General features: G+C 37.9%; 1 protein-coding gene across 14 annotated transcripts in view; it reads left to right on the forward strand.

The window, feature by feature from the left end:
• The window catches only part of TRPM3 (transient receptor potential cation channel subfamily M member 3), a 671,125-nt gene that overhangs the window by 335,084 nt on the left and 319,949 nt on the right, over positions 1-16,092 (forward strand). For all 14 annotated transcript variants that reach the window (XM_060199709.1, XM_060199695.1, XM_060199701.1 and 11 more), the window contains exons 4-5: positions 574-787; positions 4,503-4,627. In XM_060199709.1, coding sequence (XP_060055692.1) covers positions 574-787; positions 4,503-4,627 — 339 coding nt within the window. The remainder of the gene's footprint in view (positions 1-573; positions 788-4,502; positions 4,628-16,092) is intronic.

Here is a 16,092-nt window from a genome sequence, read left to right on the forward strand (position 1 = left end):
GGTTATTGATGTCATTGTTGTTGGATAGGACAGAGAGAAATGAAGAGAGGAGGGAAAGACATAGAGGGGAAGAGAAAATAGACAACTGCAGACCTGCTTCACCGCCTGTGAAGTGACTCCCCTCAGGTGAGGAACCGGAGGCTAGAACCGGGATCCTTATGCCAGTCCTTGTGCTTTGCGTCATGTGCACATAATCCACTGCACTACCACCGGCTCCCTCTTTTTAAAAAAATATTTATTTATTCCCTTTTGTTGCCCTTGGTTTTTTTCATAGTTATAGTTATTGTCATTATTGATGTCATCATTGTTGGATAGAACAGAGAGAAATGGAGAGAGGAGGGGAAGACAGAGAGGGGAGAGAAAGAAGACAACTTTTTATAAACTTTTCCAACTGAAAAAACCCCTTGGTCTAATGAATCTTTTAGTAAAGCAAATAATTTGCACCTTTGAAAACAGGTCATGTCATGTGATATAGTTTCTCCAAATAACTAGACATGGTGTCACAATCAGTAAAATGAGAGACCACATTCAACCTTACCCTGTCTTCCTAACTAAGGGTCCTTCTCCTTCTAGTATGTGCGAGTATCTTTTGACACGAAACCTGATCTCCTTCTACACCTGATGACCAAGGAATGGCAATTGGAACTTCCCAAGCTTCTCATCTCTGTCCATGGGGGCCTACAGAACTTTGAACTCCAGCCCAAACTCAAGCAAGTCTTTGGAAAAGGACTCATCAAGGCAGCCATGACAACTGGAGCATGGATATTCACTGGAGGAGTGAACACAGGTAATGGGAAATGGCTGGACAAAGCAGCATATGACCATGAGAATGTGTAGCTAAGTTCATTTTCTCTTAAGGTTTGATATGTATCTATTCCCATAACTTTTCTCTTACTTATGAATGTCCACACATGCTGGGTATCTCTCTACTCACTGGATCTCTTCCTCCTTTTACTAAATGATAACTATACTTCTGTATCTCAATCAAGAATTACTTATACATTAAAACAAAATGTCGGATATTTGACTATAAAGAATGTTTAAACATGACAAATACATTTTCACAGGATACATTCAAACCTCAAGTTGTCAAATAAGCAACCAATAATTCAGTGAGGGATGACATTCTCTAAGTCATAAGCTCTGTTTCTGTTCCATGTATAATTTTAAGCTGACTGAAGATAAGTTTAATATTTTAATGCCCTTTCCTCCTAGGACATGAATTGTGGTGCTAAAATTCAGAGTATTGTGTGTTTATAAAGTGAAAATATTTCATTAAATTTTCTCTTTACCAATCAAACATACACCTTACTTTGGATTCCAAACTTTTTTTTTCTGTCTGCCAAGTGAGTTTCTGCATTGTGATATATGCAGGCTGTCAAATCAATCCTTATAAACCCACTTACAGTTAAGTGCTTATCTGCAGAACATGATTAATGTGCAACAGATAATTGAATGGATGCCCATAAATTGTTTTGACATATTTCCCCAGCATGAGTCAGAAGTGTCAATTGAAAGAACACAAGTAGCACTGTAGTAAGCTCATGACAATTTGACATAAGATTCAGAACCTTTACAGGAGAGCACCTTGTAATTTGAACATAACCCTGAGCCAATTTGTTTTAAATAAAACCTTATCTGAATGCTTTGATTTTGCTTGTGGCTTGGATAATGCTTGAGTGACAGCTGCCCTCAGAATTCTTCGCTATACCTAGAGTTTGTAAGCATTCAACACCTAAGACCACAGGGGCATTTTATAGTAGATTTATTGTTGAAATGTAGACTCCAATCCAGTAAGCTGGCTGGGTTTTAGGATGATATTTATCTTCAGAGCCATTTCCTTTCAATGGGTGTTCCAGCTTTGGAACCCAATTTTCACTCATAGTTTCCCAGGTTACTTTCCTGTGGTTATATTTTGCTTTCCTGGCACAACCTGCATCTCACACAGAAACCAACTGAAGTAAATAAAATAAATTCTTACAAATATTCTATTTCTTGTTACTTGAATGTTGTTTATATTACTTTTTTTTCTTCTTTGTCTCCATAGTTTTACCACTCCTGACTATTTTTAATATAAAACCCTGTTTGTTTATTTATTTTTAGATAGAGGGAGAGGTAGGGTGGAGGTAGATAGACAGAAATATCCCTGAGGGCCAGGCAGTGACGCACCTGGTTGAATGCACACAATGCAGTGTGCAAGGACCCAGGTTTAAGCCCTTAATCCCTAGCTGCTGAGAGAAAGCTTCACAAGCATTGAAGTCTCTTCCTCTATTTCACTATTCTCTATCCAATAAGTAAACTAAAAAATAAAGTGTGTGTGTGTGTGTGTGTGTGTGTGAGAGAGAGAGAGAGAGAGAGAGAGAGAGAAAACTGCCCTCCTGCAGGTGGTAATCAGGGTCTTGAACCCAGGTCCTTCTTCATGGTAGTATGAGCATTATGGTGAGTATGCCGATACTTACCCCCTTGGCTAACTGTTTACAGGAAGAGGGAGAGAGAATGCAGCATTGAAGCTTCCTTCAATGAAGTGAGGGCCTAATGTTAACCTGAGTTGCACACATAGTGAAATAATGCACTAAATCACCTCTTTTGCCACCCCCTTACTTTTCTTTTTTTAAAAATATTTATTGAGTGAGACCAGAGCATCACTTTGATACATGTACTAACTACCAAGGATCAAAATCAGGACCTGATGCACACAAATCCAGTACCCTACTGCAGCATTTCCTTTCTAGGCCATTGTTCATCTTCTTTTTTTTTAAATATTTATTTATTTCCTTTTGTTGCCCTTTTGTTGTAGTTATTATTGTTGTCATTGATGCCATCATTGTTGGGTAGAACAGAGAGAAATGGAGAGAGGAGGGGAAGACAGAGAGGGTGAGAGAAAGATAGACACCTGCAGACCTGCTTCACTGCCTGTGAAGCGACTCCCCTGCAAGTGGGGAGCAGGGGCTCGAACTGGGATCCTTACGCCGGTCCTTGTGCTTTGCGCCACCTGCGCGTAAGCCATTGCTCATCTTTTATAAAATGCATTTCATATCAAAAGAAGAGTTTATGTGGCAAATATTGCTAATGGGAGAGTTCACCTTTGCTTAGCTCTGGTCTTGAATGTGATGCTCTAATGGTGACATATTCAGGTTAGGCAAGGAGTAATGGCAGAGGAAGAAATATTCTCACAAGAAGATCCACGGATAAAGTAACAAGCGGAACCGATGCTTTTCTCAATACTGTGAATTAACAACTACTTACACTTTTTTTTTCACCAGAGCACTGCTTAGCTCTGGTTTACAGTGGAGCTGGAGATTGAGACTTGGACATGAAAATCTATTATATAACCATTATGTTATCTCCCCAGCCCTACACCATTTTGTTACATGAAATTTTAAAAGGAAGCTCTTCCTATTTGATCTTGTAATTTATGATTGAGTTATTGACATATGTGTCTCCTCTCCGTGGGAGAAATTGCCTGCTCTGTTCTCTGTGACTAGTTCAGCATTCTTTCTGAGACTTTATTCTATGTTATCCCCTGAGACATAAGATAACACTAACCTGCCCTTCAAGGAGTTCTATTGTTAGAGGAGAAATCCTTATACATGAGCAGGACTCATGGCAAAATATGGTAGGTAACCCAGTGAGTTAATTCAAAATATGCAAACTTCACTCTTGTTCCAAAAGAGAATAAATCAAATCCAGCTCATTTTTCATATAGGGGGTTGGCACACAGTGTGCTTTTTTTTTCCTTACAAGAATGGACAGAATATAAAAGAATGCTTCTTTTATGAAAAATGATGATTTTAGAAGGAAAAGACTAGAAACTGCATTTTTATCTAAATGGCTTATAAAAAGATAAGTGACAAGTTCCGTATCATTGTGTAAAATAAATATTTCTTGCTTTAAACTCTGGTGGGAGAGGCAGTAGTCTTGGGGAAGACCATTATGGCAGAAGAGGAAAAAAAACCAATTAAAATGAAGACTAAAATGCTTATTTATGTTTTAGAATACATAGTCTACAGAACAGGCCAGTGTTTATTTAGCAGTAGAAGCTCTATATTGTATCCATAAAGAGAAAGATGTATTGAAACGTAACAAGATCTAGGTTTTGTAGCTATGTAATTCATAAACAGAACAGATTTAGTATTATATGTGATAATTTTTTATAATGCAGTCATGTGTGGTGTTGGTTCTTGGTTATACTAGCACATCAGTATGCTTTTAATACAAGAAAAAGAATACATTTAAAGATCACATTTATTTTTATAAACATTTGATGCTTTTTCACTGGGTAAGAAATAAACTGCTACAGTTTATATAGTTCAATAAACATATCTGGCATTAAAGCCACAAATTTATTCTCACTCCTGACCACGTATGGACATTGTGTAGAAATGCTTCAGGATGTTATTCTGTGCATTAAAAAATGGATAACCCTTCCTGCATCCCAAAATAAAATGGCAAAAGTTCTTGCTTTTAAAGACAAGATTAGCACTTTTTTTTTTCACTCCTAGGTGTCATTCGCCATGTTGGAGATGCCTTGAAGGACCATGCATCTAAGTCTCGTGGGAAGATCTGTACCATAGGCATTGCCCCTTGGGGAATTGTGGAAAACCAAGAGGACCTGATTGGAAGAGATGTAAGTCCTAGAAACTATTTCTGTATGTGACTTCTCATCAAGGTATTATCAAAAAGTTGAATGAAATTAGAATTTTAATATGTATTATTATAAGGCTTTCTTGGTCCCCAACTCCCAAAATGAAACTTATGACAGTAGTAGTTGACTAATAAATTCCCACGTTAATGCTTATAAACAGAAAAGTAAGACTTATCAACTACCCTCTTGGCTTGAATCCACACACATCAAATCTTGCAGGTGCTTTTGGCATAATCATAAGAATAATGGACAGCATGAACTTACTGACTGATAAATGAAATTGGGACTTTCCTTATGCCAGGTCTCCAGTATATTATTTGAGTGCCCTTCACCAAGTTCAGAAAAGTTACAGAAGAAGATCTTGCCATTCAAGCTTGTGACTCACTAGTTAGTCTTCTTTCCTACCAGCTTGGCTGACTAGTAGTCACCAGTTCTTATTTTCTCTTCTGTAAGTACAAAAAAAAAAAAAAAAAGAAAAGAAAAAGTCCTTTGCCAAATGGAACAAGGGGGCATTCCCCTCTACTTGATGCTCTAACACATGGAACAATTTTTGCTAGAGAGAATATGGCCTTATTTTTCCAGTGTTATCATAATCCTATTTACTCTGAGAGTTCTTTTTTAATTCCCAAATCCCTCTTAAAAGGTTTTGTATCTCTGGGGCTGGGTGCTAGCACAGCTGGTTAAATGCACACATTGCAGTGGGTTCAAGTCCCTGGTCCCACCTGCAGGGGGGAAGCTTCACAAGTGGTGAAGCAGGGCTGCAGGTATCTCTCTCCCTCCCCCTCTACTCTCAATTTCTCTCTGTCTTCATCCAATACTAAAGAAAGAAAAGGAAAAAAGAAGGTTTTGTATCTATTTCCCCTGCCAAACATTTCTCTAAGTTCCAAAATTGTAGTTAAACTATGAGCACAGATTGTCATGCTTTGCTCACATCTATATTTTCCAAATACATTTAGCAATGAATTATTATCATTGTTTGTCTACCTCAGATCAATACAGCTCTTCTTTCTCAATCAAGAGCCTCATAGATCATAATAAATGTACTGAGTGGTTTTATTTCCAAATACAAGACATATAGCTGAGGAAAAAAAAGTTTTAAAAACTTGATAATTATTCACTCTTAAACTGCTACCTTAAGTCAAGGCAGCACAATGTGCAAAGTAACTCAATGTGAAATGCAAACAATCGCCCAAGGTGTGGTGCAGTGGCCAGTCTCTCCAGCATGAGGTCCTGAGCTAGATCTCTGGCATCTAATGTACCAGAGCAATATTCTGGAGCCACATCCTTCTCTTTCTCTCTCATTAATACACACACACACACACACACACACACACGCACATGCACACACACACACACACACACACACACACACACACCACTTTAATGCAAGCAGTAAACTTTAAATCTTTCAGCATCTCTGGGTGATGTGTCCACATCTATGCGAATGAGCCAAATGTAGAAACAGTATTTTATCCAAAATGCACAGGGTAAGGAATGAGAAGTTGTTTTCATTGGTATAACACTCAGCTAAAATATATTGACTACTTTATAGTAAATAAAAATTATCTTGGAGCTTAAAGGAGCCATGTTAAGTGAGGTAAGTAAAAAAAAAAAAAAAGAAGGATGAATATGGGATGATCTCACTCATAGACAGAAGGGAAAACACTAAGCAGAACTTGGTCTGGAGTTGGTGTATTGCACCAAAGTAAAAGCCTGGGAGTGGGGGGTAGGGTTTGAATCCTGGATCATGATGGCAGAAGAGGACATAGTGGGGGTTGGATTGTTATGTGGAAAACTGGGAAATGTTACACATGTACTTTACTGTCAACTGTAAACCATTAACCCCCCCATAAAGAAATTTAAAAAAATTATCTTGGGGGGCTGAATTATCTTGGACTTTCCAGAAGCCATATTTGTGATGCACCTAGTTGTGTACACATGTTAAAATGTGCAAAGACCTGGGTTTGAGCCCCTGTCCCCACCTGCAGGGGGAAAGCTTTGCAAGTGGTGAAACAGTGTTACAGGTGTCTCTTTCCCTCTCTATTACATCCTTCCCTCTTGACTTCTGTCTCTATCTAATAAATACAGCAACAAATTTAAATAAATAAATAAATTGTCTTAAGTAGGGGGCCAAGTAGTGACGCACCTGGTTGAGGGTACACATTACCATGTGCAAGGATCCAAGGTTGAACCCCTGCTCCCCATCTGCAAGGGAGAAGCTCCATGACTGATGAGCAAGTTGTCTCTCTTTCTCCATTTTAATCTCCCTTTCCTTATCAAGACCCCTTTGTCCTATCAAATCAAACAGAAAGAAAAAAAAGTGGGAGGGCAATGGCTGTTGGGAGAGGTAGGTTCGTAGTGCCAGCACTGAGTCCCAGCAACAGTTCATATATATATATATATATATAGCAGTAATTCCTAAACTTTATCTACTCTAAACACACGGAACTAAAAAATAGACATTATTAACTTATTCAGAAATTGGTGTTAATCTGAGGTTCTAGGTTGACTTTTAACGGTGTTTGCTGTAAATCAGAACAAATATATTTCTAAAGAACTAGAGCATGCTAAAGTGTCTATGTATAGTATTTAATTAAAACAGTATGACGTTTTTTAGAGATTTATTTATTGGGGCCATGTGGTGGCATGCACCTGGTTAAGCACATACATTACAGTACACAAAGACCCTGCCACCCCCTCAGGGGGGAAGCTTCATGAGTGGTGAGGCAGAGCTAAGATGTCTGTCAAATAAAATTAAGTTTTTTTTTAAAAAAATCTTTAACTATAAAAAAAACAAATATTTATTTATTTATGAGAAAAATAAAGAACCAGATGTCACTCTGGTACACATGCTGTCAGGGATTGAACTTGGAACCTCCTGCTTGAAAGTCCAGTGCTTTATCCACTGTGCCATCTCCCAGACTGCTAGCACTCCTGGACTTTCCAGAAGCCATATTTGTTTCTCACTTCTCTATTAGAGACCTCCATTGTTAGTATTCAATTTTGTTGGTGAAAAATATTGTGGAAATTTCTCATTCAGATAAATCTTTATAAATGGAAAGTATTTTTATCCAAGATAATGAAGCCAAATAATTTCCAAAATATTTGTAGAGAATTCTGGTCTACTGCTTTGTTGTGTTCATTCACCTTGTAAATCCCATCTCATGGAGAATAGTGATGTTTATATGAAATTTACTTGCCATGCTGAGTCAAAAGAATCATCATTGACATTTCTCTGTCTGATTTTTACCTTCTCTCATGCTCCTCTTTTTTAAATCCCTTCTCCTTTTCTTTTGGTCTTTCTTCCCATAGGGATTTGTGTATGCTTGTGAAAGTGGAACTTAAGTTACATTTGTTTAACTATGAAATGGTTTGGACAGCAAGATATGCTCAGGAAAATGTGGGCATGCAGACAGAGAGGCAACTCCCCAGTGCTAAAGGTAAAAGGTCTCTATTTGGTGTGACTGATAGATTCTTGGTAATAAGAACACTACTGCAATTAGTTTATATGGAAAAACTTGCATATTCCAAGACATTCACCCTGCCAATAATCTACCAATTCATACCAAATAGGAATGTTCAACTTCAGCTCATCAAGGTCACTGTGAACTTGCAAGCAGACCACTGAGGAAAGGGAATCAAACAGACAAGTTAGAGAGAGCCCAGCTGAAGTAGGTATTTTAGGTTTTTATTAAATCTTTGTCCAAGAGACAATGGATTTTTATCAGTTTGCCTCCCCCGCCCTCCAAAAAAATCTGAAGAACTAAAATCTTTATATGAATTCTCAGTCCCTGTATAATATTTATTTATTTAAATTTATTTATTTATAAAAAAGAAACACTGACAACACCAAAGGGTAAGAGGGGTACAACTCCACATAATTCCCAGCACCAGAACTCCATATCCCATTACCCTCCCCTAATAGCTTTCCTATTCTTTAACCCTCTGGGAGTATGGACCCAAGGTCACTGTGGGATGCAGAAGGTGGAAGGCCTGGCTTCTGTAATTGCTTCCCCACTGAACATGGGAGTTGACTGGTCGATCCATATTCCCAGCCTGTCTCTCACTTTCCCTAGTAGGGAAGGGCGCTGGGGAAGCTGAGCTCCAGGACACATTGGTGGGGTTGTCTGTCCAGGGAAGTCTGGTCAGCATCCTGCTAGCATCTGGAACCTGGTGGCTGAAAGAGTTAACATACAAAGCCAAACAAATTGTTGATCAGTCATGAACTTAAAGGCTGGAATAGTGCAGATGAAGAGTTGGGGGTCCTCCATTTTGTAGATAGCTAGTAGGCATATTTTAGTTATATTCCAAAGGGCCTGTGGCTATACTAGTTTTCTTTTTTTTTTTCTCCCTGAGCCTGAAATCTGATATGCAGGTGGATAAAAGTCATTATCTGGGGAGATGATATGATGGCTGGAAAAGGACAAGAAAGGTGGATCAGGGGAGAGAATAGCTCCCTAATATGGGAAAGGTGTATAAATATTGTTGAATGTAAACCCCATCGATTTGATTTGGTCTGGGGCCCATATTCAATTTAGGAGCCTATGTGACCTCTGCATCCCTGTAGATCTGAGCTCACATTGTGTGTCATGAGTAGGGACATTCCAAGCTGCCCCAATATCAGGACCCTCCTTCCTCAGGTGTAGCATAGAGTATGTTGTCCATATTCCTAAGGCTTTATTAAAATTCTTTGCCACTTCAGTCTATCAAAATTTACTCATTCTCTACCGTTGTTGATCCAAGTTGAGGGCAAGGTCCTATGGGGGGCCTGCAAAAGGGTCTATTAGTGCTGTCCCTGATAGAGATGACCAGTGACAATGAAGAGAGGGATTTATTTGAGGTCTAGGCCCTTGATGTCTGTTTGAAAATGTCAGGACTTTCCAAATAGGGCCCCATCTGATGGGGTGGCCTGATAGTGACTAGAGTCATCATTAAAGTATGCCTGTCTCTTGCCCTTATTCAGCTTTTGCAATCCCTGCTTTGATAAGATTAGCTTTGGAGTGAGAGTACTATAATAGGAAGTAGGTGAGGAGGGTATGTAAGTCTAACTAGATACTATTTCACTGAGAACTTTATACTGACTCACTGCAGACTATTGTGCACTCTTGCTTTCAGATATATATTTTGCCCTAATTTATGGATACATGTGGACATATACTCTCTCTCACGGGACCTGGTCTATATCTAGGTTTTGGGACTTTGTTAGGAAGTGAACCACTTGGAATGGAATTAGAGAATACTATGAAAGGAAAGGTCTCACCCGAGTAATGAGGGTGAAGGGTTAACATTCCACACCTGACGTCTCTGGACACAATCTGAAGTGAAGGATGATGAGGTGGTACTCATTGTGTTGATTAGGTTGGGATCAGCGGTGCAATATCATTTGGTATGAATTGAGAAGCATTCAGGAAAGTGAGCCCCACCCCAGAGGTTCCAGGACTGGGGGAAATATAGGCTTTGTTGAGGAAGTGGGAGGTTCCTGCTGTCTTAGGGTTAAGAAGACAATAGATAGTTATTGCTATAATCACATTATTTGGCAATTTGGTTAACTTTTTTAATTAATTAATTTATAAAAAGGAAACACTGACAAAACCAGAGGATAAGAAGGACATTTAATTAACTTTTAAAAATCCCTTTGTTAGGATTTTCTGTATCATACACAACATCACCATAATTTATGTCCTTTGACATTATTTGTGTATAGCTGTGCCACTGGTTACTTCTGTTCTCCCTGGTCTAGGCTTTTGAGAGAGTCAGTATATCAAAGGTTCAGCCTATGTATTAAAAAGACTTGGTATGTGCTTTAAAAAGTTTGAGACATACAATCAATTTCCCCTCTCATATTTATTAAATAGTTATTTATATGACTAAAAATTAATAGGAGTGTTCATAAACACCATTCCCACTACCAAAAGACTGTGTCCCATTCCATCCACTGCCCCCCACCCCCACGCGGGAAACCGAACATCCACCCTCACCCTCACCCCAGGGATTTTACTTCGGTGCCCTACTCCAAATTTAGTCAAATCCTGCTTTCAGTTTCCCTTTCTGTTAGAACAGACCTGTTTTGAGTGAAAGTTGTTGTGAAGGGGAGTTAAGTCAGAACAAAAGATAAAGATAAATAAGTAAGGACAGAACTGAACTTTAGTGGTGAACTTAATGTAGCGTGCATATATCCATGTTGATTTTCAGTGATGTACAGCTCAACCTCACATGACATTATGATGTAAGATTATTTCAATAAATATTGTGCCTAGGTTGTCATGAAAAGAAGTATGAGTGCAATGTTGGTGGCTGCCTGACAAATCATCCAGGCTGAAGCATTATCTCTACGCATCTAAATTCTAACAATGTTCATAGCAAGTTTAATTTAGTGCTGCCTACCCTTTTCTTTCCATTTTATGCAATCAAACTTAAATTTGATATAATAGACATGTTAAAAAAACAAACCTCAGTTATCAGCAGAGGAAATATTCCTAAGGCTTTATTAAAATTCTTTGCCACTTCAGTCTATCAAAATTCACTCATTTTAAAAAATGGTATTGTTGTCTTTTTGCTGTTTCTGTCTCTATTCCAAAATAATGTTGGAATGGTGTAAAATAAATGCCAAGGGAAATCTTGATGTACTTCAGATAAAAATACAAGTGTAAAAGAAATGTTTCATTTCTTATGTTAGATATTTTCTTGTTGTTGATTTATCTTCAAGATGATCAAATAGATGGGATCTTTGAGAAACTGAATATTAAATGCCACTGGATTTTGTTTTATAGAATTAGTAGACAAAGCAGTTGTGATCATCATAGAGTTCAGATATACTTTGGGAAGGGAACTATACAGGCAAATATTAGTTTACACATAAAATGAAGTAGATCCAAATGCAAGTCAACTTTTATAAATGTTTTTAAGCAATAACCAAGTTTCTTCAAGTCTTGCCTCTTAGGTTAAACTTTTAAGATATAGGGCATGTAACTTTGGATTCTTAGAGTTCAGCCTTATGCACTAAGTCCTCAATGTTGATGAAAACAAGTTGGGAATGATGACACTGAAGCTAGAGAGAAAATGTTCTGGAAAAGGTATATGATGATAAACCTTATCTAGTTCACAACTTCATCTCTATGTTTCCAAGCATGACCATACTACAGTGACTATCATGGTACTATTTTTCTTTTTTTTTAAAGATTTTATTTATTTATTAATGAGAAACATAGGAGGATAGAGAAAGAGCCAGGCATCACTCTGGTACATGTGCTGCTGGGGATTGAACTCAGGACCTCATGCTTGAAAGTCTGATGCTTTATCCACTGCACTACCTCCCAGACCACAATGGGACTATTTTTCTTACAAAGCATCTGACTATAGAACTATTCACATACATAGAAAGTCAAAGTGAGAGGCTGATGGTGAGGATATAGCTTATTGAGTACTGGGACTCCAAACTATAGAATAAGAGGAGGGCTTTCTCTAAACCCTTGGAAAGACTTATGATCTACCTTACTGAGTAACAGAATTAGTCTTAATTTTTTAAACCAAAAGATCTTCTGCTCTGTTTAAACAAGCTCTTCCTTTCTCAATTAATATGACTGAATTGGTACAGAGTTATGATGATAATTTTTATCTTGTCATTAGACATGTAAATATATACTGTTCAGCTGTATAGGTTAAGCTTTCCTTCATGGTTTTTCCATATTATTCCTACTGCCTCACTCTTCCATTATAGCTCACAGCCTTGTATTAAAGCTGAGCTTGAAGTTTTCTTCTACTAAGATGTCTCCCCTTATTAACTTCACATAATATCATATCCCTAACTGCAGCTCTCTCAGCTGTCTTCTCCAAATTAACTTAATACTCCTTACAATTGTTTTGTTTCTTCATTCTTTTAAAAATATTTTATTTTATTTTTGAGAGAGATGCATAGAGACACACAGAGAGAAGCACCAAAACACAACTCAGCTCAGGTGGTGCGGTGTCTTGAATCTGGGACTTTGATCATGGTAATTACAGGTGTTAGTCTTATGAGCTATTACTCTTTATCATAAATTAAATAGTGTAGAACCAAGACCCACTGTCTTAGACCTATACTCCAAGTAGAATTCTTCCAAGTTATATGAAAATATTTAATATTATGTCCTTATTATTCAAGATATTGACATATGTCTTATCCTATAGCTTGAACTTTAAAAATAGACTCAATGCAAGTAATCAGAGACCTTTTCTTTGTCCCTGGAGAATCTTGGCCTACATAGATTATTATGGAAGTACTGCCAGTGAAAATTCAGGAAAAAACATCCAATGAAATATTTCCATATGATTTTAGATTTAGGTTCCTTACTTTAGAAAAGAAGCTCATCAAGTGAACTATATTTTCCAGGCTTAGATTGCTTTCTATGTGTGCAACCCAAGTTCAAGCCCCACCACACTGGGGGAAGACTGGGTACTATGGTGTCTTTTCTCTCTTCTTTTGTCTGACAGTGTTGGCATGGAATGGTGAAGCCATGATGAGAGAAAAAAAAAAAGAAAAGAAAAACAATCTGACCAAAACCTGCTTCAGATATTTGAATAGTTTCAGAAGGCTTTCTAATTTTTCTTTTCCCATATCTAGATTAACGAAACATGTGCCAAATTAAAAAATCAAGTCATTATCATAAGGAAAAGCACTTTTCATTTCAACTTGAGGTTGAAATTGCATTTGGGTAAATTTCCAACACATCATCTTATGTGGCTATTAAATTATATTGATGTTCAATGATATATTCAGCATTCCCTATAGATTCACTCTTGAAATTTTATAACCTTTAAACATCTTTATATTTAATTTGAAGTGTTCTTTATACATCATCTTTGTATCTCAAGCCAGAAAAAAAGCAAGTTTAATGCTGCAATTAACTGATTACTCTGGTGAGGTTTTCAATTCATCAAATTTATGACTTATTTTTAAAGTGAGCCAAATATGACTTCATAGTTTAAGTTTAGAAAACTTACCAGAAGTAATCACTGAATGGAGTTGACTGAAATTGTCAGTATTTGAGTTAAGATGTATCCAGAAGATATGAGAAGAAATGCTAAGAGACAAGGAAAGGAAACATACTGAGTCTGTTGCAGTTACACAGGAGCTAATTCTTACTACCCATAAATCATGATCAGGTCCTCTCTGCACTGTGGGGAAACAGTGTCAAAGACAGTGTTAGATTTATGTTGGATATTTGATTTCAAATTCCTTTTGAGATGTCTATGTGAAGATGCATAGCAGGCCAGTGAGCAAACAGGGTGGAAGCTCAGGACAAGTTCTGATAACTCATATAGACTCAAAGAGATCTACATATAGATGACTAAACCACCATGGTCTAGGTTGTCTCTAGATCCTAGTCATTGCTAATGACTGAGTCAAAGAAAGACCATCAAAGAATATTGAACAAGGAGCCGGGGGTGGGCGGCAGTGCTGAGAGGTAGGAGCAAAACTAAACAGTACTATAAAGAAGTTAAGGGCTGGGGAGATAACATACTGGTTCTTCAAAGAGCCTTTCATGGCTGAGACTTTGAGGTCTCAGGTTCAATGCCAAGTGTAACTAAGAGGCTGAGTAAAGCAAGGACTTAGATGTTCTCAGTCACTTGTTCAAGATGAATGTCACTGGTAGCACAGGTCAGAGCTGCTTCAGTTGGTGCTGAGAAATGTAAAGGAATGTAGAGGCTACTCTTTTAAAAGTCTTGCTGCAATGAGAAGAGATAGCAAAGGGAGTTGTTAATCAAGGAATGTTTTCTTCAAAGTAAGAGAAAATTGAGTTTGTTAGTACGTTTTTGGTAGAAAGAGAAATACATACAGAAAGAGAATGATAAATAGATCCTGAGATGAAAGAATCAAGAGTCCAAGACTGACCAGCTGCACCCTTGTAGCTAGAGAAGAGAAACTAATATGTAAAAAGAGGCTGTTGGCAGGATATTGAAGATTTAGCCTGGAATATTATCATTTAGCACTGACACAGCAATACCCACACTTTTGTTGAGCTTAGTGTTAGCACCTATCAGGCACTGTTACAGAGATACATTTCATTCTCACAACAGCACACAGAGAGTGTTACTTTCAGTGTCACTATTATCTTTCCCCATTATAGCAGAATTAAACGCAATATACTTCTCTATAATAGTAGCTGCTGCTTATTTGAGCTACATGTTCATTGTTCTGTGAGTTCATATCCCAGTTACTCCTTATAAACCCCAATGAGGTGCTTACAATCATCATTAATTTCTATTTACATAAGGAGAGATAAGTGGTAAACAGCCTATTTAGGGACGCCCTTCCAGCAAGTGAGTAGCTGAGGAGTGAGATCATTTACCAAGTGAGGAAAGATGGTTGGAATCAATCCTGTGAGGAGAGAGAAGACCAGGTGCCTAGGAGACCCAGGGGGGAAGAACAGAGGTTATGAAATTAGAAAATATCAGCTGGGCTGGGGAAGCAGCATAATAGTTCTGTAAGACTCATGCCTGAGGCTCTGTGGTCCCAAGTTCAATCACCAGCACCACCATAAGCCAGAGCTGAGCTTGTATCTCTCTGATAAAGTAAATAAAATATTTTTTAAAAATAAAAAAATGTCAGCCAGTTCAGAATAGAGGGAAAGAGGACACATTCTGAAGCCTCAAGATGATGATGGTGATGACAGCTAAATAATTGTTCCTTATTATTTATTGCTGTGTACCATATCTCATTGCTTCTGTTGGGTCAGGACTTTGAGTGACTTCTCTGGGTGGTTCTGGATTAAAGTCATAGTCAACGTGTGGACTGGGGCTGTAGCATCTGAAGGACTGAGTGGCACTACATTCCCCTCTTGCAAGGTGGCTCTTGAATGGCTGGCTGTTAATTGAGTCCTCTCCATATTGACCTATCCAAGAGGTGACCACATTAATATGGTAGCTGGCTTTCCCTTGAGTAAGTGATCTCAAAAGAGCTAAGAAGGATTTTTTTCTTTTAGTGGTTTATAACATCCCAAATAGTGATATATAAGATAAATAGGAGTATAATTCCACACCACTCCCAAGAACATAGTTCTCCCAATATCAGTTATGATTTATGTGTTTCAATTCTCAATATTCTCATAATATTCTATATTGTGAGTAAAATCATCCCATAGTTATCTTACCATTTTCCTCTTCTCTCTCAGATAATAAAAGCAACACCCGAATTCCTCAGGTATTCTCCAGAATCTCTTCCCTCTCAGTGGTGGTGCAAAAACAAAGGCTCCTTGTCACAAAAGATCCAGGTCCTAGTGGAACAGGGGACTTGAATCCAGGCCTTTGTTCATTGTTAACATTAGCACTCAACCAAGTGTGCAACCACCCAATCCCCCAAAATTCTTTTTTAGGGTGCTAAAGGCAGGAATTCTGGCTTCTGTAATTCTTTCTCTGCTGGACATGGATGTTGGCCCATCAATCCATACCCCTAACCTGATAAGAAGGAC

The sequence above is a fragment of the Erinaceus europaeus genome, chromosome 10 (assembly GCF_950295315.1).
Source record: "Erinaceus europaeus chromosome 10, mEriEur2.1, whole genome shotgun sequence".
NCBI lineage: Eukaryota > Metazoa > Chordata > Mammalia > Eulipotyphla > Erinaceidae > Erinaceus > Erinaceus europaeus.